Here is a 27,122-nt window from a genome sequence, read left to right on the forward strand (position 1 = left end):
AATTTTGTAAAATCATGTTTTACAAGAAAAAATAGTTATGATGTGATTATTATTCATCGAAAACAATCATGCGACTTCGGTTTGTATAATAACATAGAACAAATTAAAATAAACAAATCAATTCAAATCGATAAAATATTGTACACACAACTTTGCCTAATAATTTATTTATATTCGAAAATTATTCAAAACAGTCTAACATTATTTATTTAACCAAGAATTTATTGCATTATATTCCATCTCTACACTGCATTATTATTTACACAGGATTAATTTTAGGTCTTAATTTTGGTTTTGAGTCTCTCTATTATAGAAAACTTCCTATTCAGAAATCGTTATATACGCGTCTACCTTTGCTCTAGGCCCACAGGCCATGATAATTAGTTATCAAATTTAGTTCGGTGTGTATTTTATATTTCAATAACACGCTCCACGTATACTTAAATACGTTTAAAAATTTCACTCACCTACTCCACAGCTACGGGCACAATATTATAATCCTTAGAGAGAGTTAATTTATATATGTTCATCGACAATAAGCACAACTGTTGACGATTTAATCAGTGAGTATATAAATGTCCATGTGTAATATTATTACTGAGTTGCGATCTTAATAGTCTATATAATGAATACGATAATATACACATTATGCATCGTATACGTATTATTTTTATTTTAAGTATGCTCCTAACTAGCATATCGAAAACGTTTCAAACGCCTTCGGGTCAGACACATAAGTTCGTCGTAAATCTGTTTTTCAATGTATCAATACAATATTATACTCTTATATCTATAGGTACCTATATTTTTAACATAAACATCAACCTCGACGAATAACTATAAAATATTGTATATTATTATAGACATTATTATAACACATACATTGTTTTTACATTTTACAATTTCTCTCGATACTTGCAATAAACAAAACAAAACCAACTGACGTATAACAGACTGTGCAAATCGCAAATCGCAATATCACGAATATTTGATATTTATTATAAATCGATTTTGTGTTTTATTTTATTTTTGTTTTACGCGCTTGGAGCGAAATATATATATATATATGCATTTAGAACTGTATTTGTATGTTTCGTTTTAATTTAGTTACAGTCTTGTAAACAGCCAACAAAACTTTTAGAGTCGGTCATATATACTATTTTTTTAACGAATTCACCACCTTGAATTTATTATTGAATTGTCCATTATAATCTTAGAGTAAAATCCCGCATTAGACAGTCTCCGTGAAAAATGTCTACGACAGTTGTAGGACGTATATATTAGGTTAGGTATACACATGGTACGCAAAATTAGCAAAAAAAAAAAACAGCTCTTTGACGGTGTCCGATGGAATAACGAGTAATGGCAAGATTATATTAAAATATAATATACAAAGAGGTGGATATCGGCGGCGTCGGCGTCTATATGCATAATACATATAAACACATTATTGTAAAATAATATGACGTATTTGTATAATACATAATATTTTTAAGCAATAATTAAAGTCGAAAATATTATGTAATGATCGTATGTAAATATTATAAGCAGTAGCTATCGATCGAAATACCCCTCTCATCGCCACCTGTTAGATTGGGCTGGCCGTGGCCGCGAACACTCACCCGCGGTCGGATGAGATGATGTGTGTGCAACGCTCCGTACGTGACGCTCGTTTCCCGGCTCTCGCGTTGCACACGTACGCACGGAATTAAGTGAGTTTTATTTTTTTCCCGACGATTTCCCGACTTCGGTTTGAAATAAAAATATAAAAAACCAATTTCATAAAACCACCTTTTCGTTATCGTCGGGACATGACACAACGAGAGCGCGTTGCGGTGAACGAGAACGGAATTATATACTCGCGCGTGTATATATACATTACGATATTATTACCTGCTATGATGTGCCATTATATTATTATAATGTGTATGTATCACACGCGTCGAACTATATTATGAAGAGCGGCGGGATTACGGTGGATGGGTAGGAGGAGGAGGAGGGGAGGGGAAGAAGAAGAAAAATATACTTGAAATATACGCATTATAATATATGTATACACACGATACACCTCTATACATATATGTATAATATAATATATATATATATATATTAAGTATAACATACACCGCGCACACAGTGGGCACGCGGCGGAGAGACGATTGAGGTGCTCGAAATTGCGCACAGCTCTCTGTCCGGAGGGCAATTTGTGAGCAATTTAAACGGGTTCAGCGGATGAACGGCTCTCTCACGCGCATTTGTTTGTGTGTGTGTGTGTGTGTGTGTGTGTGTGTGTGTGTGTGTGCTCGCTCGCGTATAAATGTATAATATACATATAAATACAGGCGCGCAATAGTAGCTGCTGGGTATTATAATGGTAATAATAGCGGCGACCAGACGATGGAGGCGATTTCAATTTATCGGCGGCGGCAGTTGATAATTAACAGACGACGTCAGTCGTCGTCCGCCGCCTAGTAGTGCAGCAGCCACTATAGCCTGCCTATACCGACGGATGAACCTTCGCAGCATATAATAATAATAATATATATACATCATTACTCATTTTACACATCGTGCGAACATAATACGACGACAATTTTATTATTATTACCATTATATAATATGTATATGTATATTTTTCAATATACTTATATTATACCCGTTGAGGCGTAGTTGTCGTCGTCGTATTTATTATTTATACATTATATTATTATTTAGTATTACGGAATATTACTATATGGCTAAATTATATCGTATGAACCAGACGAGCGATGGACCTTCAATTATGCTCGTGCTGGATGTGCAGGAAATATACGAAGTTTGTTTTAGAACGTCACACGACAAATTCGATATTTTTAATGAGACCGAAAAAATTTTGAATTATTATTTATTATTGTTAACTTCTACTATAACGCATGTGCCATGGGTATCGACGGTAATTTTTTGTTGTGAGTGCATGCCGCCGCCACGATCTAGAGGATCGATAGCCCCCGCAGTGGCTCTGTAGCATTCGGATTCGATCCGACGACTGCTGGCGATCGTGCCTACCTACCTATATATATTATATTATATGGTATATTATATACCATGATTGATGGACCACGGTGGTTAGATGCACGCGCGCCGCGTTTACGAAAACGTCCGCCGAAAGCTATTAGAAGCAAACCCATCGCGAGCGATCGCGTCAATCATTTAAAAATTTTCCCCGCGCAATCGTTATCCGTAGTTTTTATCGGAATGATCGCCGACGAGATGTGACTCGCACGTAACACAATATAATATGTTCTAAAAGCACGTTATGACGATAATATCGCGATGTGCATACCGTGTTTCGTAATCGCTTCATTTCGGTGGTCAGAAACATATAACAAGTCATCTTCATTATTATACATATTCGTGTATTATTATAATATTATATTATACGTATTCCACTCGCGTTATTCGTTAATACACACCGCCGCCAACGATGTGTTCGATGGATCGCGTGGACAGAGCTGTGGCAAATTCGACAATTTACAAAATATTATAATGCGTAGGTTGGACGTGCAATCATCGCTCGGTCCGGGTTAGGCGTGGCGATGATGTCGCGAATCTATCTTAAAAATATATCCCGTTATACGTTTTGACAAAATAAATGACGGGTAATACGCGTCTCACAGTCCGAGGGTATACGATTGTGGTAAGTCCAGCCAAAAGGTTAGACGCCCATTAAACAGCAGCACTGATATTCAGTTAATCAGTGTTACGATCTCGCTAAATCTCTCGAAAACATAAACAACAATTAATCTTTAATGCAGATCCTACTTTATAATAATGGTATTTTAACCACGCGGCCGCAAACGACCGGATATAACATATTATTATTATTATTATTATTAATTATTATTATTGTATTCCACTACTACAAAGACCGCAGAGTTCAGTACCGATACAACGCCGCGGGCACACGATATATTATTATATTTTATATTATATTATTCACGGCGGCGGTTATATTATACATTTTTATAATATTATATCGTACCTATACCTACCTATTCGTCGTACGCGCGGATTACACGCGATAGTAATTTATAATATATTATATAGTTGAGGTCACGCCCAATGATCTCGCGGGCTATTTAATTAAGCGTCGTGTGCATAGGCCACGCAACGGAATTTTAACAGGCAGTTAAAAACTGTTCGGCGTGCGTATCTATATTATACAGGTATATAGGTACATTTTTTCGTTCATATTTATTATTATTTTTTTTTTTTCTACATTCAATTTATCATAACGTACTCGTCGTCGTGTATATAATATAATATTATTATGTACGCGCGATCAGCGGCGGCGTGGGTTTGAAAATGTAACCCGGGAGCGATACATCCGACGACGGTCCGGTTCTCTACCCGATGCTAGCTGCTGCTGTTGCTGATTCGACAAACACGTTTATCGGGACTTATCAGTATATATAAGGAGCATATGTACATACATACAACACGCATACACGTCGTACCTATACTGCATTTTATATTATTATTATTATTATTATTATTATTACTATTATACGCAGCAGCGGCCGCCGGCACAATCGGCACCTGACAAGAGCTTAGCGTTAAAAAAAACAACAACATATATTATAATATTATACAAACTCGCGTGCATATATCTCGTTCAAAATATATAATAATATAATATGTATATAAAATATATATAAACCCAAATGCAACCGTTTGTATTAAAAACTTCGGAACGCGAATTTAGGTATACATATTATAATATATATAAAACGAGTTTTCGCACGTCTTCTGCTGCTGCTGGTGCATGCAATTATTATTATTATTATAGATACGAGCGCGGGGAGACATGATAAATACGTCGTTATATTATATAGGTACGAACGAAATTATATTGTTGTAAAAATAAAAATTACAATAGTGAAAAAAAAATTATTACGTCTGTATTTGTTTTTTTTTTTTTTAATTTCGTAATAATTATAATAATGATACGGTATAGTTATATAGACGCGTATGCGGTGGGATAAGTATACTATGCGGAAAACTGGTGGGTTTCATACGTGTCACTTCTCAGTTCTTATACTTGGCAATATAATTCATTATTATTATTTAAAAAATACTAGGTACTGGAGTTACAGTTTTCTCACATGAAACTACCGCAAAGATTTAAAATGAATAATAAAAAACTAGACGGTTTTGTTTTTCTACAATTCGTCTATACTTCGTTTCAATATACTAAACGAAGAAATTATGAATAAATAAAATAACATAATAACATTTTATTATGTAAAATTAATTTCAAGGTCGCTATTATACAGTTGAACTTGTTCTAGTATGCATAGCGATAGCTGCAGTATTACCAAACACCAAATCTAATATGTACCTCGTTTGATTTAATAGTTTATCCTCATTGCCTATACCGATATTATATTATAATCATGTATTTTCGAAAATATGTTTTACTGTAACGATGAAATTATATGGTCAATTATTAGTTATTACTCTTTACGTCATGATTTGAAATATGAAATTTGAAACATATTAATTATATTATATTATTATTACATCCGCCCAAAATAAATACTAAAATCGTATATGAAAGAAAAAAACTTAATTGCAAATAAAGTGTTAGAATAACTTCTCTCTGAGCCATTTACTCTTGCGTTATGTAATATATATACACGACAAACAATATGTAAGTAGGTACACCAGCACAGCTGTTGTAGACTCAAAAAATTTTTGTCGGCGAAATCGGTTTGAAAACTCGCGTTCGTACAAAAGCTATTGCAAAAAAAAAAATCAGCAGTTGCAACATATAAGACTACATCGGTTAAGTACGTAAAACTCGGTGTCGGAATGTTTGGTATTACCTACTAATATAGGTATGTGCGACTCACGATAGAAATTTTTATCCATTGTAAATATATAACGCACTGAGCATGGGTCGCGAGCCACACATAGGTATAGATGGCGCGGTTAAGTCTATTATTTTTTTGATTTCCATACTTTTAGCATAGCGCGTTGGGGTCTATATATTATTATCGTAATAAGTACATGATATAATAATAACGCGCAATCGATCGACTAAGACTTAAAATGAATATAGCAGATTAGATCGAAAAATAAAAAAATTAGTAAAAAAAGGTTTGAAAAGTGATGAGAAAAATAACGCGAAACCATGATACGCACGAGACCTTCCGAACTGCAGTTGGTGCATAATATTATTATAATGTGCATTTGCGTGAGCTGCAATAACTGCAGTTGCACCGGGGCCTATGCGGTCGTTATTTGTCAGCCTGCACCGCCGCCACACCGCCGCCCTCGTCGGCCGGTCGGTCATGAGTATAATAATATAAAAAGCCAACATTATCTGCGGTAGCCAATCGGTATTTTATTAAAACAATTTATAAACGCAATAATATACAATATTTACACGTTTTATTTGTGCGCCCTCTATATTATAATGTACCGGCCGCCGCCGCCGCCGAGTTGACTCCCACGGCGGCGGCAGCTATATAGTACGACTATCGGTGTTTATTACACACACACACACATTCAAACTCATACTCATACAGTCATACCGCATATGCACAAACGCCAATACCTATATATTGTATACTTATATAATATAAACCGATGAGGGTCCTCTACTGATAATCCGTCGGCCGAAGCAATAACTTTGGCCGCGCGTCTTGTAAACGGTCGGATAACGCATCTGACCATCGGTGTGTGTGTGTTTGCGCAGATGGACCCGGCAGATATTATATTATACAGGCGGCGTTCGACGATCGCGCAGGATAAGAACACTGCGAAGAATATAATAATAATAATAATAATATATTTTATTATCGCTTGTTTTTTATTGTTATTATTATTATTATTATTATTATTAACATTTCACGACGATCTTTATCGTCTCGATCGCTGCAGTGTATACCTATATAATATATCGCATATATTCGGACTCCAAAAAAAAAACGGCAGCTGCTGAAGCTCGAAACGTGTCAAATACCGCCAAAAACTGTTGCAGCAGTGGCGACGGGGTTTATCGCAGAATAAAAAAAAACAACGAATTATGTTACTCTGTCTTGTCGAGTTTAATATTATTATATTATTAGGTAGGTACTTTGTAATTTTTTATTTTTTTTACTCCGATACTTTACCGAAATAAAACAATAGCACCTATGAATTTATATTATTAATTATTTTCTATGGTATATTCGTTAAATAAGCATCACTCCTCCTACATTGTAGTCGGTGCAGTATAATATTGTTTCCCTGCCCTATACACGGAATGATTTATATACGGTGATCGTCGCCGGGCCGTGGCCATTCCGAAACCCTTTTCCCGCATTACGCGCATCAATATTCTATTGGAAAATATGATTTTATTATTTGTATCCCCGACACCAGACATATAGGTACTAATAATAATTAGTAGGACGTACCGCACATCGGTTCGAATATGATTTTGATTGGAAAAACAACCACAACGGGGCTGCGTTTTGATTTATGTTTATTAGAACATTATTTCGGTGTTGTGCGTTTAAACCACTTGCACGAGCGCGGTATACAACACGCCGTAGGTACCTCATGCATAGATAAACCGAACGCGGTAAGTGGAAAATAATAGCTGGAAGTCATATAATAATATGATGATGGAATATATCGGGCTACTATAAAAACCGATCGCGTCTCTATATAGGTACCAACGATATTATTATTAATGAACAGGTGAAACGTGTTTTACCAACTACGCGCACGTTTCTCCGTGTAGTATTTAAGTCTGTGTGTTCACATCGGAAACACAATTTATATTTTTATTAATGACAATAATACATACGCAGCGCGTATATTACCTGCGCTGCCGATTCGTTTATTATTAAGCTCGGCGCGTTATACGACTGGCCGCCGCATCCGACAATTTGGTTTCCGCCGCGTAATATTATTATAATATTACCCATGTATAAAGGTTTTAAATATACCCGCGTACATATAATATAGCAAAATGATTATTATTGTTATCTGATTATACGTTCGGTGAGGAGGAGCGCCAGAGGTGGCCGGCCGCGGTATGTATAATCAAAACTCATGCACAGAAACGTCAATGATGGTGCGGCGGCGGCGGTAGTTATATATTTTTTTATATAATATTATATTGAATGGAATGAGAAAAAATCGATAATCAAAGTTCACACACACACACACGCACAGAAGCCGTCGGAGGAAATTTGTATATGAGACAAAAAAAAAAAAAAAAAGTAATGAATATAAAATGAACGGAATATATTTTTTTTTTTACTCGGACGGGCGCGTCTGTCGTGCTATTAAAAGCAACAGCCTCCGGGCGAAATGTTAATACGAGCCTGAGCTGAGTACTACCGGTTTGAGACGTGTATAAATCCTGATGTTTTTTTTTTCTTTTTCTCTCTATCTTTATACATATATATATTATTCCTTCTCTAACCCGATAATTAGTAGACCACTTTCCAGATTTCGTCTTCCCGGCGCAGGTATATAATATAATATGTTTAGACGATGTTGCTGCTGCTGCTGCTGCTGCCGCTGTTACTACTTCTGTTCCGTTTTCGTATAATATACATATACATAAAATAATATGTAGTTGCTGACGATCGAGACAGACAAGACCGCGGTCGGACACTGTAGCTGAATCAGCGGTGTATGGTACAATAATTACGGTTATTACCGGTGGCAGCGGCCGCCGTATACAGAGCGTCGACTGATAAGTTTCGCTACCGATTCACCGCGGGTGTCTTATCAGATATACCTATATAATATTATTATACTTGACGCGTCGGATTTATTATATATACATATTTTACATCTACGAGACCGTATCGTATACGCGCATAATATATAGGTACGGATGTATAATAATAAAAAAAATAAAAACTAGATTCGCTGAGAGGAGTTTCAACTAACTATTGCGCCGCGACAGGCGAGGGGCTCGCAGGTAGTTTTACATTTTTATCATTATTATTTATTTTTTTTTACCAACCATAACGTTCAGTGGCCACGCAGCCCCGCCGCCGAAGGGGTCTCCTAGCAGAATAATAATAATAATAATAACACTTAATAACACGACGGCGGCGGCGGCGGTTGACTTACGGGTGAGAGGACGGAGACGAAGTATAGGAGTGCTACCACACCAGTACTACGCCAAGCGATGCAGTATGACGTGCCTGGGGCGTGTTATACATATAATATACCTACACCGACGGACCTATCTTCATGTCATGAATGACCTGGCCGGACCACTTTACTTGAATAATAATAATAACGTATACCTTTTTTTCTCTTCTCTTCTCCCTGCATACGCGCGTCTTCTATATAATAATATTATACGCTCCTATTCCCATTTTTAATGTATTCCTGATGTGCATAAGGCACCTGGCAGCAAAGTGGATTACACACAGAAATATACACGATGAGTACACGACAGCCACCAGCGGCCAGTGTATAATTTCGCTTTTCCGAGTTTTTTTTTTCCTCTGCTCTCTCGACAACGACGACGACGACGACGACGGCGGTGGCGGCAGCAGTGTAGGTAATTACCGGGTAAGCGGTTGAAATCTATTCCTCGGTCCCCCGGTATAATTAGTCGTACGTCTCGGGGGTCATTTTTCACGTGACCAACTATGCACACCGGTTATACATAATACTATCATGTGTAATGCGACCAGGCACGCTTTTCTGGTGGCTAAAAACGGCCGAGTCCATTATACCATATACATTATTATACATACTATTATTAACCCACGAACGGTAGATGGAAAAAAAAATAGTATCTAATAATTATAATAAGTATTTCAGACTTAAGCGTACGTCCACTAATAGCTCTCGATTTAATCGATCCGTAATATGCCTCACGCCAAGTGAAACACAAAAAAAAAATTGCCAAGGTTATTTGTGTAGAGTTAATGATATGTATATGATTTCTTATATGAAATTATACATACGATCTACAGGTATCCGTTAGTGCGTAATGTGCGTTTATCGCTGTAACACGTCGCAAATTCCACGAAATGTTGAGAAATCATGTGATGAATAAGATATCACCGCAAATAATTTATGGATTTCATCGTGGCGAGATGACACAAAATATGTGTACATCTTTATTAGTTACTCTTGAATATATACAAGTGTAGAATCTACTATTCAATTATTATTCAATATAAAGAATTAAAATACCTATATATAGAAGATATCGTTGACTATTATATTGTATTTTGTATCGGTGCGCAACGCTCGGTGAACGAGTTATGATTTAATGATAATATTACGATCGGATGCGATATTTTTGTAAATAAAAAAATGTAAGCAATCAACTGCTGTTTTTAACGTCATTTAAAATTATCATATTATCGTTTACAAAACAAGTCGTTCAATTTACCCGTATTTCTTAAGTTAAACCAATTAAGCCGTAAATCATCAATAAGTGCAGAGGTATAAAAAATCTGTGTTACTTCATTCTCGATGACCTTTCTTCTAACAGAACAATGGAAGATACAAAACATTAACATATTCACCACATAGGTACCTACTCGTAAGTATAAAAATATTGCGTAATGAACGACGCTGTAATGTTGAATGGACTTTAGCATAATAATAATAATAATAATAACAACAGACGATAATGCTAAAAAATAAAATAAAACTGCAATATGTATAAAAAGTTGTATAAAAGGTTTACACTATAATATATAATATAATTATAGCCACCGTTCGGATGATTAAAATATTATGATCATACCTATATTACCTATACACGTATATCGTTTGTCATTTCGAGAGTTTAGATGCCTAATCTACAAAGAAACCTAATCAAATTTGATACATGAAAATAGGAAGTCACGCAATGGTAAACGGATGCACCGGATTATGGTATTTAAAAAAATATTGCATGGGTAGTTTGTTGAAAAGTAAATATCGGAGCCGTTTCATCAGTGCGGTGACAGGTGGTTGCAGAATATTATACGAGTATATATGCATGCGTGTACTTACAACCCGAAAACGACGTGTTGGCCGTATAAGGAAATGTTTATATATTTATAAAAAAAAAACTAGTATAGGACAAACCTCATATGCGTTTTATATATTATATCGATGGGCATAATATGTACTACGCGTGCAGACACGATATTATATTATATTATTAATATTATATATAGAAACGGTTCGGTTCGGGCACGCGCCGAGGCAGTGATTTCGCTTCCGACATTCTTCGCGCCGTCTTCTTCTCGGCTATGATATGTCTCGCGGGTCGCCACCGCGGGAATGGGTATAAGAAGGTATAACCTAATACCTATATGTATATATAACCACTACTACCGTGCGTTATATACCTCGGTCATCATATTATACACCAGACGAGCAGACAGCAATGGACTACAACTTCCTCCCGCGGTATAGTCTGCTGCTGCTGCAGATAGTCGATATCCGGCCGCCAACTCGATCCAGTTTCCATAACCTACGTAAGTATTTATATACACGGTTAAACGTTCTAATCATCTATATACGCATACGCACACACTGATGGCGACGGCGGACAAGAGAAAGCCGCGATGTATATAATATAATATAAGCGACGGCGACGACGATAATGTACCTCTACCGATGATGCTGCTGCGATGTCTGCGATGGAACACGGTGTTTTACGGCTCGGACACATATAGTCCACTCACGTCGCTGCTGCAGAACTAGTTATAGGTATTTATATATATATAATATATAATGTGTGTTATATTATATTATTATATACTCTTGGTTTTTATACGATTTTTTTTTCTTACAATCTTCTTTCCGTAAGCATCATCTTCCACCCGCCCCGCAATAATAGGTCAACGGGACAATGTGCCATACTCCAGTTTTTCAACTATAGCTGGTATGTATACACATATTTATGTAGGTACAACTCGTGTGTATAATATCGTATACGACGACGTGATTACGATTTCTACTGGAATGGTCAATTAGGTTTTTACTTTTCTTTATTTATCTCGGCTAATAGTCGTCGCGTTTAAAAAAACGTTTCGATTGCAGGCTTTAACTGCAGTTCTATTGAATATTATAGACTATTATATTACTGCGCATATTTTGCGGCTAATGTCGATTATATTGATTCGTCGGTATGCCTTTACACAATACTAAAAAATAAAAATATAAAAATAATACTAAAAATATATATCCCGCGGTACTCCTAAAATTATTGTAAATCTGCACGAATTTGCAGGCGATGATCGCGAATATTTCGAAACTCGTCCGGAAGATTTGACGACACGCGTTAAAACAGACATTGAAATAATATAATATTTACGAATGCCGTCGATTGAATTTCCCGCAGGGTCTATCAGCTCATGATAGTGTGGACACGGCGACATAATATATACGGGCGCGGTAAACCGGATACGAATCAGACTATTAAATATTATATCGATTGGATATTATATTGCAACGATCTGGTGGCGGCAGCGGCGTCGGTAATTGATGAGGCTAAGAGAAAAGAAAATCGACCGCCGCCGTTTTCATTATTATTATTATTATTAGGTAGCTGGCGACCGCTGTTGCGACTTATACAGAGGTCGCCGTCCGCTGTTACAAGCTGTGTTGTACTACACAGTATAAAATACAAACGGCACCACGGACATACGAGCATAATATTATTATATATAGTACAGGTACCTAGGTAGTAGTAATAATAATATGTATAACTCGTGTATATATATATTTATGATACTAATGGGGTCTGCGCAGTTAAATAATTAAGAACGCGATCGCCGCCGTGTGTATATTATACCGTGTATGTATACTTACTATTATCATAGGCATATGCGACGTATATCTACCAATTAACTTGGCCGTTACAAGCCATTATATATATGTGTGTGTGTGTGTGTGTGTGTGTGTACAGTTTATAGAAATATTTGCATATTCGACCACGACGTACCACTACGTAGCTGCAATATAATAAAGTGTATATAAGACGCGTGCGAAAGGAGAACTCGACGATGATCGATGAGCGGCATTGGCATTGGCATTGGCGGCGGCGGCAGCGGCCGACGACGGAGCCCCTTTGACTATGGACGTGCGCGCGCGCGTGAATCGGCTGATGCTGCAGGTGGTTCTCCTCGTCGAGGCCGTATGACATGGCATTGATCGATCCCGATAATGAGCAAATCGGCTCGTCGTAAGGTTTTATAATATTTATTTATTTTTTTTGGCTTACAGGTCACGAAGGCTTACAATAATATTTTTTATTATTATTAAAATGTATATAATATAATATTATATATTAATATACGCCTAAAGACTCGGACCCCGGGGAGGGGGGATTTAAAAGGCTTTGGTCCCTTCCCTCTGGAAATGTTGTATATTTTTATGTTTTCTTCGTATAATAAATAGTTCGTCTCAGTGTTTTGTGCGCTCCGACGGAGATGTGATCCGTACCTTATAATATATGCTATGATAGGACCTATATTATTGCTGGCACCTATCTATATACTTTAATAATGCCGCACAACGCTTATAATATAATATATTATTATTATTAATGTAATATAATGTTATATACGATTGCTGTACCTATATGCTGTTGTAGGTATGCCGTTAAGCCCCTGTCGATAATATTCGAGTCCGTGTTTGTTTTTAAGTGGTCTCAGAAGCGACATAATTTATTATACCGAAAACGCGTATTGGTTAGGAAACACACGATGATACACCTCGGTCGGTACCCATTATGTATATTATTATTATTATTGGACAACTTGTCAGTGTTTCCGATTAGATATTATAATATTGTACGGCATTACGCAATGAATATTTGACACCTCGGTGAGAACTTACTTTTTTCGGCTGTGGCTGGTATATACCTACACGTCGTCGACGTGTCGGTGCGTCGATTGAATTCCTTTTTCGTCGGAAACGTGTCTGTATAAAATAATATTACTATAGGTATACATCGTATACTGTGTTGTGTTATTTTTCCACGAAACTGAGTACAACTGTATAATATTAAATAAGATAGAGTGCGATGAATAAAAAACGTGTCGTCGATCGATCGCGTGGTATGAAGCACGGTGCGCATCGCACGCCGTAGATAATCCCCGTCGTCCGCACCGGAATTCAGTGGCAGTTCTCCGTAATCGTTATAATAATAATATGACAAAAGTAATATTATGACATTACCAAGGTATACAAATTATGTCACATACTGCTGCTGCTGCTGCTGCTGCTGCTGCAGGTCATACAGACGGGCGGAGAGCGCGACAACGGAAAAAAAACACCACCGAGGGAGTCATAACGTTATAATTATATTGTTACACATTTCGAAGTCTGTTTTTCCGCTATAAGCACGATCGACCGGTGTGCGAGATGTCTCTGGTAGCTGGTATGTATTATAATGGGTATCCTATATAGGATATTATACTATAGGTATATACCACAGCGCATGGGTAGGCATATCCCAGGCCGTCGGGTTACCGGCTATAACCATATCAATGTATTATATGGCAAGGGTAACCGCGCTCATGTCCACCGGACCGAATACGAATAAATCCGATTTAATTAAAACGAAAAAAGGAGTGGAAGAAGGGAAAAACCGTTCTCGTCGAGCGGTGCCGACGACGTGTGCGGGGGTGGGGGCGGGCGCCCGTCTCGCGGAAACGACACGGCGTTTTAATTATACCAGAACAAAATAAATCGACTACCTATACTATACATACTGCAGGTAGCGGTGGCGGTGGCGTTTAATGAGGTCCAATCGACCAAAAACAACGGTCGGTCTGTGTTTATATAGGTATATTATGTTATTTTATTATGGCGCAGTTTATATTATAAATAAGATAAAAAAAAAAACAAAAAACAAAAAAAAAAGATCACGGATACGAATCGATTATAATGGGGGGGGGGGGGTAGGTACTATATATATTATAATGTGCCGTGTGCACTGTTGACAGTCTGCGGCTTTCCATTTATTTTTTACCATGTACATTAAACGGTATTTATATGTATAAAATAATACGTTCTTTTATTTATTTATATATTTTATAACATATATAATAATATGCGTATGTGCGAGCGAGTGCGCGGGGGGTACTACGCGCGGCGGCGGCGGCGTCGGCTTTTGTCCGGTAGCCGTTATTTTATTTTGTTTTCATTCTCTTTGCCGATAATTTACATAACGCGCGGCAGCTCATCTCGGACTACCCATTACAATAATACATACATATATACATTAATACCTATATATGCCTGTATAATACGCGATCGCGCGTGGTCATTTGGAAAAAAAATCCCGCCACTCCCCTCGGCCATTGAATCGAATCTTCTCATGAATCGAACGCCATAGGTGCACACGGCGGCGTAGGTATTATATTATTATAATATTGTAATAATATATTATCATACACTACGCTCTATTTGTTCTTGTTCGTCGGGCGTATCTTAGCCGCCACTGCTGCTGCTTTTGACGTCGAGTATAGATCATTTTATTGTTTTTCGATTTTCTTTTCTTTTTGTGAATTTCTTTTAACCGTCCAAACGGGATAATATAAGTAGCGTCTAGTTGCGGTCGAGTTTTCATTCTAAGGGTGGTGAAATTATTGTAGAGTTCAAATTTATACCATTCGGATGACACCTGTTTACACGATTTCAATCGTTACCATGACGTAGTAACCGCGCGCGAGAATGTGCTGAAATATAAATTAAAAATGGTCACCCGATGCTATTTCATAAGCTACCGCTATTCTAATCGTAATAATTTATAAGTTACATCAATTTTTTTTTTCTAAGCCCATGCTGTCGTCGCTGCAACACTTGTCGCACACTTAAAGGATACCGGGTGTATGATGATATTGCAATGCAAATGGATTGCAATTCCTATAATATAGTGCCTTGTGGTATATCGTATAATATATTATAATAATATTATGAACGAAATGTTTTGCATGGCGCGATTGAATATCATATCGTATACGTTTAATACACCTGCATTTATTATGCATTTAATTCACATGCAGCGGTAGCAGCACGACAAGTGCAGTATAATATATTTAATATTACCGCAATAACGGCGCAACGGCTACACAGCAGACTGAGATCAAAAGCGGATAGGCGGTGTTTCCACGTCATATCATTTTTACAATATTATACGCATGCGCGTACGAATTAATAGTATATTATACCACCGAGGACCGATAAAAAAAAATGTACAGATCGGTATTTTTGGTCTTGCGAGCGACATTTCAAACGAGACACATTTATATACGATGTTGCGATTTTGACGCTACGGCGGTCTTTTGCACACTGCGAACACGACGTATATAATAATATAATATATATTGTTTTTGACAAGTCTACGTGCCTACACTTATTATACACACAAGTTACAACTCTTCTCGGCGGTATAGTTTCACAAAAACGTACGTCGTGCCAAAGTCGTCGCATCGTACGTCATAATATTATAATATTATAATGTTTAGCTGTACAGCAGCCCTACGCCGGACGCAGCATAGGTATATTATAATTAATATTCTCTCTCTCTCTCTCTCTCTCTCTCTCTCTTCCGCCCAGTTCTGTCCAGCTCGGTCCAGTCAGCCGTCGTCCGCAAACGCGAGCGTATATGTATATTCATCATCATAAAATATAATATATAAAAATGTTATAACGGTGTTTTCTAGCGGTCCGAAACGGAGCCAACATCATACGCGCTCGTGTCCATTGCAGCCTATACCAGCTACCTATAACTAGGTGTACACCTGTATATATATAATGGACGATACTATAATACGGAGGTGAGCTGCAGACAACTGTTGCAGTGAGGCTGCGACGTGTACGATGTGACACACACGCACGCGCTAAGATCGCATAGGAATGTCTCTCTTCTCGGTGTGGTCCTCGACGTAAGGCGGCTATTTATGATTTGTTCTGTGCACAGGCCGTTTTCTGCAGCATCGCACGCGTCGTGTATATACATATAGCATCGCATACACGAATGGACCACACCACTCTATATAACGTCTCCTCTCTCTCTCTCTCTCTCTCTCTCTCTCTCACTCTTTCTCCGACTCAGTTTCTCGATCCATATAATATAATATATTATCTGCGTGTGTGTGCGTGTACTTCATAACACGCCGGAGCCTCGCTTTGTATAATATAATATTATCACATGCCATTGTGTGTATGAACGCACCGTGTCTCCATGCATCACTTGGCCCGTTCTCCCTCGATCGCACACACACACGCACGCGAGTTGTCATCGTCTCCTCGACTGTTCCTATATATAATACATATGATTTATCTTCTGCCGGCGCCGCTGCCGCAGTGTCCACCGAGGGTTTTCGCAGCGACTATACAATAATAATAATAATAATAATATACGTTTGTAATGTGCGCGCACACGAGTCGGTGCGGCGGCTATAGGCGCGGGCGACCGTCATCGTGACGACCGAAGCTTTGCACTGCTGTTGGTTGTACCTACACGTAATATTATATTATAATGGTAATACATTGTACACATTACGCACAGAGGTGAATGCATACTGTGTACTGCTGCACGTAGACTGCGACACGGATGTGACGGAGGAGATGATAAACGGTCCGAGACAGACTCCACAAGCTTCGCCTGGTCGTAATCGCGTCGTCCGCGGAAAAGGCGCAAACGCGGTGGAATTTCGGGCGGTGGCGGTGGCGGTGGTGGTGGTGGTTGTGGTGGTGGTGGCGGTGGTGGTGGTGGTGGTTATATTGAAGAACCCATTAACACCATACGGCGAGCCGAAAAGAGGAGATGAAGACGACAGAAAAAAAAATACGAAAATTATCGAAATGCTCCGCCGCCGCCGCCCTCTGCAGAACGCACATAACATAATATTATGCCTATATGTATAAAATATATAATAATATCATACCCCGCGTGAGATATACGTCTTGAGCGCGGCTCGGTCTCTGGTGAAGCGTTTTTTGAATTCCGCACACGGACGCGTCCGCCAAAGAATGTCCGTGTGACAAAAACATGTTCGCCGCGCGCGGCGCGGAAGGGTGTAGGACGTAGGTGCATGTATATATATATATATACATATATGTATGTACATGGGTAGATAGTTATATACTCATATAGTTATATATAAGATGCGCCTTATATACCTTTATATATATATATACAATATCGGTGCGTGTTTTTGGAAGCGGCGAAAAAACGCATTCCGCGGCGGCGGCGGCGGCGATTTTTTTTGTTTTCACTTGTGTCCGCTCAGCGTTTAAAACTCACACCGGCGCGCGATCACAAAGCAAACAATTTGGCCCGTTTTAATTAGACGGTATAAAAAATAAAATATATAAAATACCATATGAAACCCGAGTAAAAAATTGAAACGGTTTATATGATATAAAAATACGTACAAATATCTTTATATTATGTATGTCTGTTTGTGTGTGTGTGCAATGAAAACAGTACGGTATGAGAGTAACGCGGTGTATTTATTTATTTTCGTTTCATCCGTGCTTACTAATAATCGTGTTTGTGCGAGTTGCATCTGAAGTTGTTACTTGTTCTTATATTCGTTGTTTGGCGTCCCTTATAGAATGATGTACGTATATAACCTATACGTAGACATGAAAAACCTATACGAACCGCGGGTGCATAGATTTATGAAAAAACAATTGTATTTTTTTTTTACTTTCGGTCTTCGCAAACACACATATCACTCATCAATCACCTGAAACAACCTGTGCACCCGATATGGAAACCACTTCTGCAGTAGTCTCGTCGTCTGAACCGATATTATATTTTGTATAATAAACTGCAGACAGTATGACTATTGGCAGACTAATTTGGGCAAACCTCAAAGAATTATTATTGAAATGTTTTTTTTTTTTAAATTGTGCTTGCTCGGGGCCTCTTATTACGAAAACGTTAACTTGTATAATGCTCATAAAATATATATATGAGACTATTTCAATTTTTTTTTTAAAGTATTATTGATATTATAATGATTGTACGCCATAATAGCGCGCTGTATTACTAATTTGGAGATATTTTGTTCAGGTAATAAATTATTGATAGTGGTTACTTAAAAAATTACATTGATATGATTATTAGCTAGTGTTTAAATTTATTAATTATATTCCTATTTTAATATACCTATTTAATTTATTGTATTTAAAATACCTTAATAGTTAAACAAAAAAAAAAAAAATCATATATATCTCTGTACAATACTTTTAAATAAATATATAAATACAAACATTACTTATATTATACAAGATCACTCATCAGACTTTTTTTTAATACTTTTTATATTGACTTTAAATGCGTTGTTGTTAGGTATCAACAGTTTTCAAAATAAATCCTCATAAATGGATGAATACAATAACTAGTTATACTAATTCACAACTAATTCGATTTAATTTTTTTTTATCAAAGGGTTCCTCCTTCAGAATAGTTCATTTTCAAGTAAATCATCGGAATAATCAGTTTTTTTTTATTTTTACCTATTCAAAGAGAAATCCAATGATTAATGACAATCAGTCATTTAATCCAATAAACAAATCGTCGGACTGGTTTTTTTTAATGAGAACGAATCACATGTGTGTTCCTAGAGATCCGAATCGAGATCATCAGGTTTTCTCCTTGTTACGCGTCCACAGAATAAGCAACACTGACAAATGATATACTGGGTGTCCCTCTACCATATATCTACTATAAATGTAATACGTATAGATATCTAAAAGTACTTTTTTATTTAATTTTGTACTCTGCGTGTCTAGAGGCTATGTTTGAGATATATTATTAAATCCTTTTTCCGTCTTGTAGATTAAAATAAAGGAAAAAGATAATACATCAAATGTTTTCACTACACTACGTATCTTTGCTATGTATATTATTGTATAGCAACTTATTTAGCACAAGCTGAATACCTAAATTATTTGAAATCATAGGTAGTTATTATAAATGAAAACGGTCATATTTATATTAAATACATATTATATATGTTTGTAAAAATTGTTCGTGTCCAAATAATACATACGACTTGTACATTTTACAAACGTGAATACAAAATTACTTAATTGCTAATTTTCCAATGTAGGTACCTTATAAGTCATTAAGTCATATAGATAGGCGTATGTATATTAAACGATTATACTACGAGATTAACAGCAGTAGGTACCTAAAAAAAAATGTCAAGTCACAACTTGTTCATCAGAATCTTAATTTACATATTATTCATTTATATACAGCTCGTCGATTAATTTTTCTCTCAAATGTTGTATGTATTAAACACAATACGTTACTATATACATATTATAATGTAATGGCAGTAAGAAGAATATATTATTTTATCATCTCTTCGGCTATCACTGACGAAATCTCACTCGTATAGTTTTCTGTCCGAGTGTGGTACCTACGTGTGCACGATATTATTATATAATACATAGAAATATTTAAAACGCATCGATATCGGGCAAAAAAAGTTAAACGTTTCGGAAAATACAGACATTTTTACTCATTTTTTTTTTTTCATCTCGTATATTATTATTTTCAACGAAGAAAATCAAAACCATTATGGAAACGGTAAAGCATTTTTTCTCGTACTGTGTTATTTTATTTTATTTTTTTTTATTAGTGTATAGTTGTTGTTGTTGTTGTTATGTTCCATTCTCTGGTCAGTCGCGTCCTTATCAATATCGTAGGTAGGTATATTGGGAGATCGTCGCGCGAGTAAACGTGGCGTGTCGGTACGTGCCAACAGTGTACACGAACCGACCGTGAAAAATCGAACCTATCTCATACACACACACGCACACACGAGTCAATGCGGCTTTTTTTTTTTTGTGTTTTGTATTTTATCATTGTCCGCGCGCGCAGAGAAGACACACTGTATTTAGAACACGAGGATCATCGACAAAAAAAGAATAATAATAATGATGAAAAAAAATCCGATATGTTTTATAGCCATGGACATATAATATAATGTGCCATACCGAGGTAATTGGACCATTTTCGATCTATGAGATGTATTTTAATGGCTGCCGGAACCGACGACAATCGCCACGGACTGCACCTCCACCGCACTGCTCCGCATAACGTATAATAATATAATATTTATACGATTTGTGCGATGGTCGCGATAAGAAACGCGCTTTTTGATCCGACAATAAATATCGAGCTCAATATTATAATATTATGGGTGTTATTTGGAGGTAACATGGCTGCAGAGGAAACAAAACTGAAACACTCCTTGTGATTTTTTGATCCAGCACGTATCCCGAAAAAATTCCAAGAATCAACGTAATTCATATAACTTTAGCACGTTATGGTTGTATGTACAAGTGTATCAAACATTGGAGATCTCATAACGCAAGACATATGTAAAATCTCGATGTAGTCTTTATCTATAATATATATGTTGACAATTGAAAAAGGTGCTGAATAGCCGTTAAGTCTTTATGTAAATTCCGCCCTGACAACCGGCGCCACTCGCTCGTATGTACGAAAATACGGTGCGCGTGTAAGATCAAAATTATAATAGGTATATGGTTATAAATTTATAATATAAGGTTAACGATCTGCCAAAAAAAAATTTCTAGCATAAACCTACACTACGCGCAGCAGTAACAGTGTAGTTTCAGGAGCCTATACATATATACTGCCTTTATGATATTATATTATTATTATGTTGTATACGCAAAACAATGTCCGACAACCCGGGCAAATTAACAACACACGCGGCCGTGTAATTGTAATTATTTTATGATTCATAATATGATACACACACACGCACACACCCACCCACATACACACACACACACACACATTGCGATTACAATGAAGAAGACAAAAATACAACATTCCGCCGTGGGAACGTAATGTACGGGAAGTATAATAACGACGCGGCTGCAACAGCGACGGGGCCACACATGAGTCTCGAAAGCCGCACACATAATATTATATCTATATAGATAATAATAATTCACAGTGCAGTCTCATATAATATAAACCTCGCGGGGAGCAATTAATAATAATATCTATGCAACTTGTGTGTGTGTGTGTGTGAAAACCAGATAAAAGAATTAAACACTTTCAGTAATGATCTTCCCCTAATGTGCGCATACCTATACACACTGTGGGTATATACCTACTCTTGTTATGTATATATATTATTATGTACAGCGTGAACTCGAGCGAAACACAACACAACACAATACACACACACACATGGACACATAAGACACAAAACGTGTAAGCCGAGTATAATAATTACGTGTATTTCTGGTGGAAAAAATACACAGCTGGCGCGGTACTGACCAGGTTTACAATGACCGGCCGCGGTTTCACCGGTGTGTGTACACACGTGAAAACAGTAATCACGTGTGAGAATTATGAGAAACTAGTAAGATTTCGCTGGTTAACTATATTATAATATACAATATATAACAACGCACACACACACATAACACGAGCATCTAGCTGATTGCTATATATTGTTTTCGGAAAAATTATAATTTTGGCTTTCATTCCTCGCCAGTTTTTAATTTGACGTCAATTATAATATTTAGGTATATATGATGGGCGTGTGTGCTTTATTCAAATTGCACATCGTGCACTTTTTAACGGATAAATATGACGTCTGATACGCGCACAAAACCGCGACTATTGTTTTAATATAATAATAATATTTATAAGACAGAAGAATGTTTTAGTGAGAAAACTTTTTTATAAACGATTTTGTTTTTTTTTTCACCGCGGTGGGCCAAGTTAGATAATTCTATATATTATCAACACCTATGAGATGACATAAAAATATACATGCGATAAGTCATATATAGACTTATAAATTTCTCTTTTTACTAAAAGAACAATGGCTCAATTAAACCCTAATTAAAATCAGTAAACTTACGCAAAACTATATACGCATTAATCAAGTCAGTACACTACTAATATTCAGTCACTAATTTCTATGTAAATTTATGAAATCTGTTTAAACAATAATATAGAATTATACCTTATAATGGGACAACACAACCTATTATACCAGCTATGAGTATGAGAATATATGAAAAAATATTTGTACAGCTCGTTAAATCTGCAAACTTATATTATTAAGAATGTAGCTTATTTTTTTATTAGGTGATCAAAATGATCGTAAATAACAATAACCATATTACAAATAGTTAGGTATTTTAAATTAATGTGAACTGTTTTCAATTTTTACTCTCAAGTATAAAATTTAATTGAGTATAAATATTAAAAATAATAAATGATGGTTTATATTTCATTAGTATTTAAAATATAAAACTAGTTTTATTCATACATCACTATAATAGGTACTTGTTATAATATAATATTCCTTACAAAAAAATATAGTAGTTATAAATAAGTAATAATAACTAATAACTACTCTAAAATTTATAATAATTTGTGATGTAGGTATAAACTATACTATAATAACCCGCTAATACTTCGTAAACTGTTTATTTATATGTTAAATTATAAGAAGCAATCTTAATGAGAGTATCTCAATTCTAGAAAAAAACTGGATTATTTTAATTAAATTTTGTGTAATTATTACAGATACACGAGATATTCACTATCGGAATAATATAGTAATAAATTGTATTTTACATCATTATATTATGATATTATTTGAAGACTCGTTAGTAATGATAGTGCGCCACCGTTTAAGTCTCCGGCGAACGGGTAATAACGTGTTTTCCGCTTTAAATGGGAGCGCCTCTAACCACAACAATACCATTGCGCGGTTGTTTCCTCATGAATCAATCAATGGATAGAAATATATATATATAATATAATATGGTTAAATAGCACATGTTTATTTTTTCATATTTCTTTTAATAGATGAGAAAACCGTAGGTAAGCGGATAGCACAATGAGATAACATTGCGTCACGCCATGTCCATAATGACAATAAATTCCGACAAAGATTCATCAAGGAAATTTCCTCGGTCGTCTCTCGTCAGTATAAAGTTGCACCCATATGCGATGATAAAATATAATACGAGTATGATATAATACAGAAATACCTACATATGTAGTAAGATAAAATGTATGAAAATATATAATACCTCTATATATAATAATGTTATGTATCGCAAAAAATATTTTTAACAACAGTATGCAGCCAGCCCCACAAGGAAAACTCATTTAAAAATCATTACAAACATAGTATATGAATGTGTACATAATATTATTATCATATGTACCTGTTGCATGTTAAATTCGAAAAATTAATTTCATTGTTCCACCCATCGTCAGAATCAACATCGCACATCCCACGGCCAATTAATCACGGGGTATCCGCGTGTGTACGGCGCCATGACCGCGTACCCAAATAGGGGAACGATAAACACGATATATACGTATTACACTTAATAGCTGTAGTACCTATTGTATTAAGTGTGGGGTGATAATTTTTACATTAGGATAAACTGCAGCGAAACGCACTGGACCGCGCGGCGATGACACCGCAAATGCGCGTGCTCGACCGATTCAATTGACGGTTGGCCCAACAGATAAATCCGTATCTAAGAAATATTATAATATTTTCTCGATATTAAAATAATGTACCAACAGTTCGAAATCTAAAAAACATCAATAACTGTAGATATACTTTTTTTTATGCTATCATAAAATTTCATACCACGCATACCTATACTGGTTTAGTTACAAGTATCGACTAATATATTATATGCGATGTAATGAATATTTATAATTAATATACCAATATTAATCTATATATTGACACGACTCGATAATTAAATTAAATTAAGCGAACATTTTTTTTGATGTATCATAATATTAGGCATCTATAGGAATGTATAATATAAGAGAAGTATCACTTTTCCATCCTATCATGAATACAATATTATAATATTTATAAAAAAATAATTATACCAATAACCTGGTTTTCATTATTTAGTTTTTATTTTGAAAACTCCATTAAACACTGATTGGTGTTTGAATAAAAAAAATAAAATGTTAGATTATTTGTGAAAGAAAATTTTCTGAATTAAATTAAATTATTGATTATTATTTCCTAAAAAATATATAAATATACCTATTTACCTAGGTATTAGCTGCGGGTATACGACTTAGTCATTTTTATTTATTTGACAAAATGTTTTTATAATTGAAAATAAATTAATGTAATAATACTGCAGCCTGCAGGTTACCTATACAAATATTTTGGAATTGTTAAAAATATTATTTTGTTTAACTTATATAGGTATAGGTAACCTGTATCTACCTATATGTGTTGGGGTACCTATGTGGTGCAATAAGTGTGCAACCTGCAGCTGTATAGTCGGATATAAGTTTGCCTCCCAAAATGTCTTCCTATATAGCGTCCGCTCGTACCTATCACGCGCGTTATCTCGGTACATATATTTTAAATCGCAGCAACAGTGTACACGCGATGATAATAATATTATAATCACATATATTCATATTATTGGTATATTATTGGTATATCATTGGTATATCATTGGTATATAGGATCTCGTTGTAGTTAGGCACTCACGTCTGTGTCGTCCAAGAACGAGAAAACGTCCAACTTGTCCATGCGCACCGTGCCCTGGAACGGGTAGATGAGCGTGCCTCTGGGCACGTTGACGTTGGTCATGACAGTGATCTCGGGCTCCGCGTGGTGCCTGTTGTTGTTGGACCGCTGCACGTTGGCCACGGGCGCCGCCTGCAAGGACAGTTCTTTCGGTATGAGCACGCACGTTTCCATTATATTTTGTCGTTGCGTGATCCGAAAACCGAAACGTTTACCGGTACGCGTGTCCCTGCACGGTTGGCGTGAGTCGCAAAAATCGCACTATATACGGCGGGCGTGGTTAATTAACCGGTTAACGCGCGTTGTGCACGGCGGGATCAATCGAACATTTGTCCCATGTTTAGCGTCTCGTTATAGCGAATACGTCGCTGCGAAACAATATTTGTTTAATATTTGTCCATATAATATTAATAATATACTTTGCGGTCGGCCACAGCGTAAAGTGTTATGATTGTATGTAATATTATAATGCGAGCAAATGAAATAAAAAAAACGAATTAACCGAAAAACCGAACGAACGAACACGAAAACTATAGTATACGACACGACCGTCTGCGGTGGTACTATACTGAAGCGGCGGCGGCAACGACTACTGGCGAACGCACGCACATATACACACGCACGCACACACACACACGCACAGCACCGCTACAACTACTACAACAACAACAACAACAACAACAGCGGCGGCTACTATAATACTGCACGAGAACGGCGGCGGTTGCAGGAAGAGGTAACGCGCGCGCGAGACGTCAGTCGACCGGCTATCGGACTACTGAAGAAGTGCAAGGCCGCGGCGGCGTCCGGCGAGCAGCGAGCACGTGGGCATTACCCTCTCCCCCTCCCCCGGAGGGCAAGACGCCGGAGTTGTGGGCGCGGACACCGGCGGGCCAATCGACGGCCCCCGACCGGTTGCCGGCGTCTCGGCCAATCGCGCGCCGCGGTCGAGTTGTCTCCCGCCGCCCGAAGAAGGTATAATGATACTCATACAATAATATAATATTATACAAAAACGAAATTATTATAATAATAATATTATTATATTATATTATAGGAGCCAGGAGGTAGGAGGTTTTAGGTATATTAATAATATTATAATATATGAATTAACTGCAGCCTGCAGTGTGATAAAAAGTTATTATAAGGTACCTTATATGCGTGCATGTGAGCATTATCTCGAAACGATTTTGGGCGGATGCGATCGCTTCCGGTCTTTCGCGGCCGTTTATATTGTAAGCGTAGGTACAATAAGCAGTGGGCAATATATATATATAACATTACCGACAAAAAAATCTTCAACTGCGGGCGATACACGTATTTTAGTCTTTATCATAGTTATATATAATATAATATACATATAGTTAACATGTTCGCATGTCCGCACTCCACATCATATAGGTATAGGTACGTAACTACGGACCAGGTAACACTCGGGCTTTGGCCCAAGCTGGTCAGTCCTGTGTATATATTTTTATTTTTATGCTGAACAACAAATTGATTTATTGACATGGCAAATGTATGTTTAGCAGAACC

The 27,122-nt window shown here is 36.6% G+C and overlaps 1 protein-coding gene across 2 annotated transcripts in view; it reads right to left on the reverse strand.

The window, feature by feature from the left end:
- LOC132941146 (zinc finger protein 235-like) overlaps positions 1-26,356 on the reverse strand; it is a 98,738-nt gene extending 72,382 nt beyond the window's left edge. For both annotated transcript variants that reach the window (XM_061009073.1, XM_061009074.1), the window contains exon 1: positions 25,551-26,356. In XM_061009073.1, coding sequence (XP_060865056.1) covers positions 25,551-25,763 — 213 coding nt within the window. In that variant the 5' untranslated portion in view covers positions 25,764-26,356. The remainder of the gene's footprint in view (positions 1-25,550) is intronic.
- Positions 26,357-27,122: the final 766 nt, after the last annotated feature.

The sequence above is a fragment of the Metopolophium dirhodum genome, chromosome 3, assembly GCF_019925205.1.
Source record: "Metopolophium dirhodum isolate CAU chromosome 3, ASM1992520v1, whole genome shotgun sequence".
NCBI classification, from domain to species: domain Eukaryota; kingdom Metazoa; phylum Arthropoda; class Insecta; order Hemiptera; family Aphididae; genus Metopolophium; species Metopolophium dirhodum.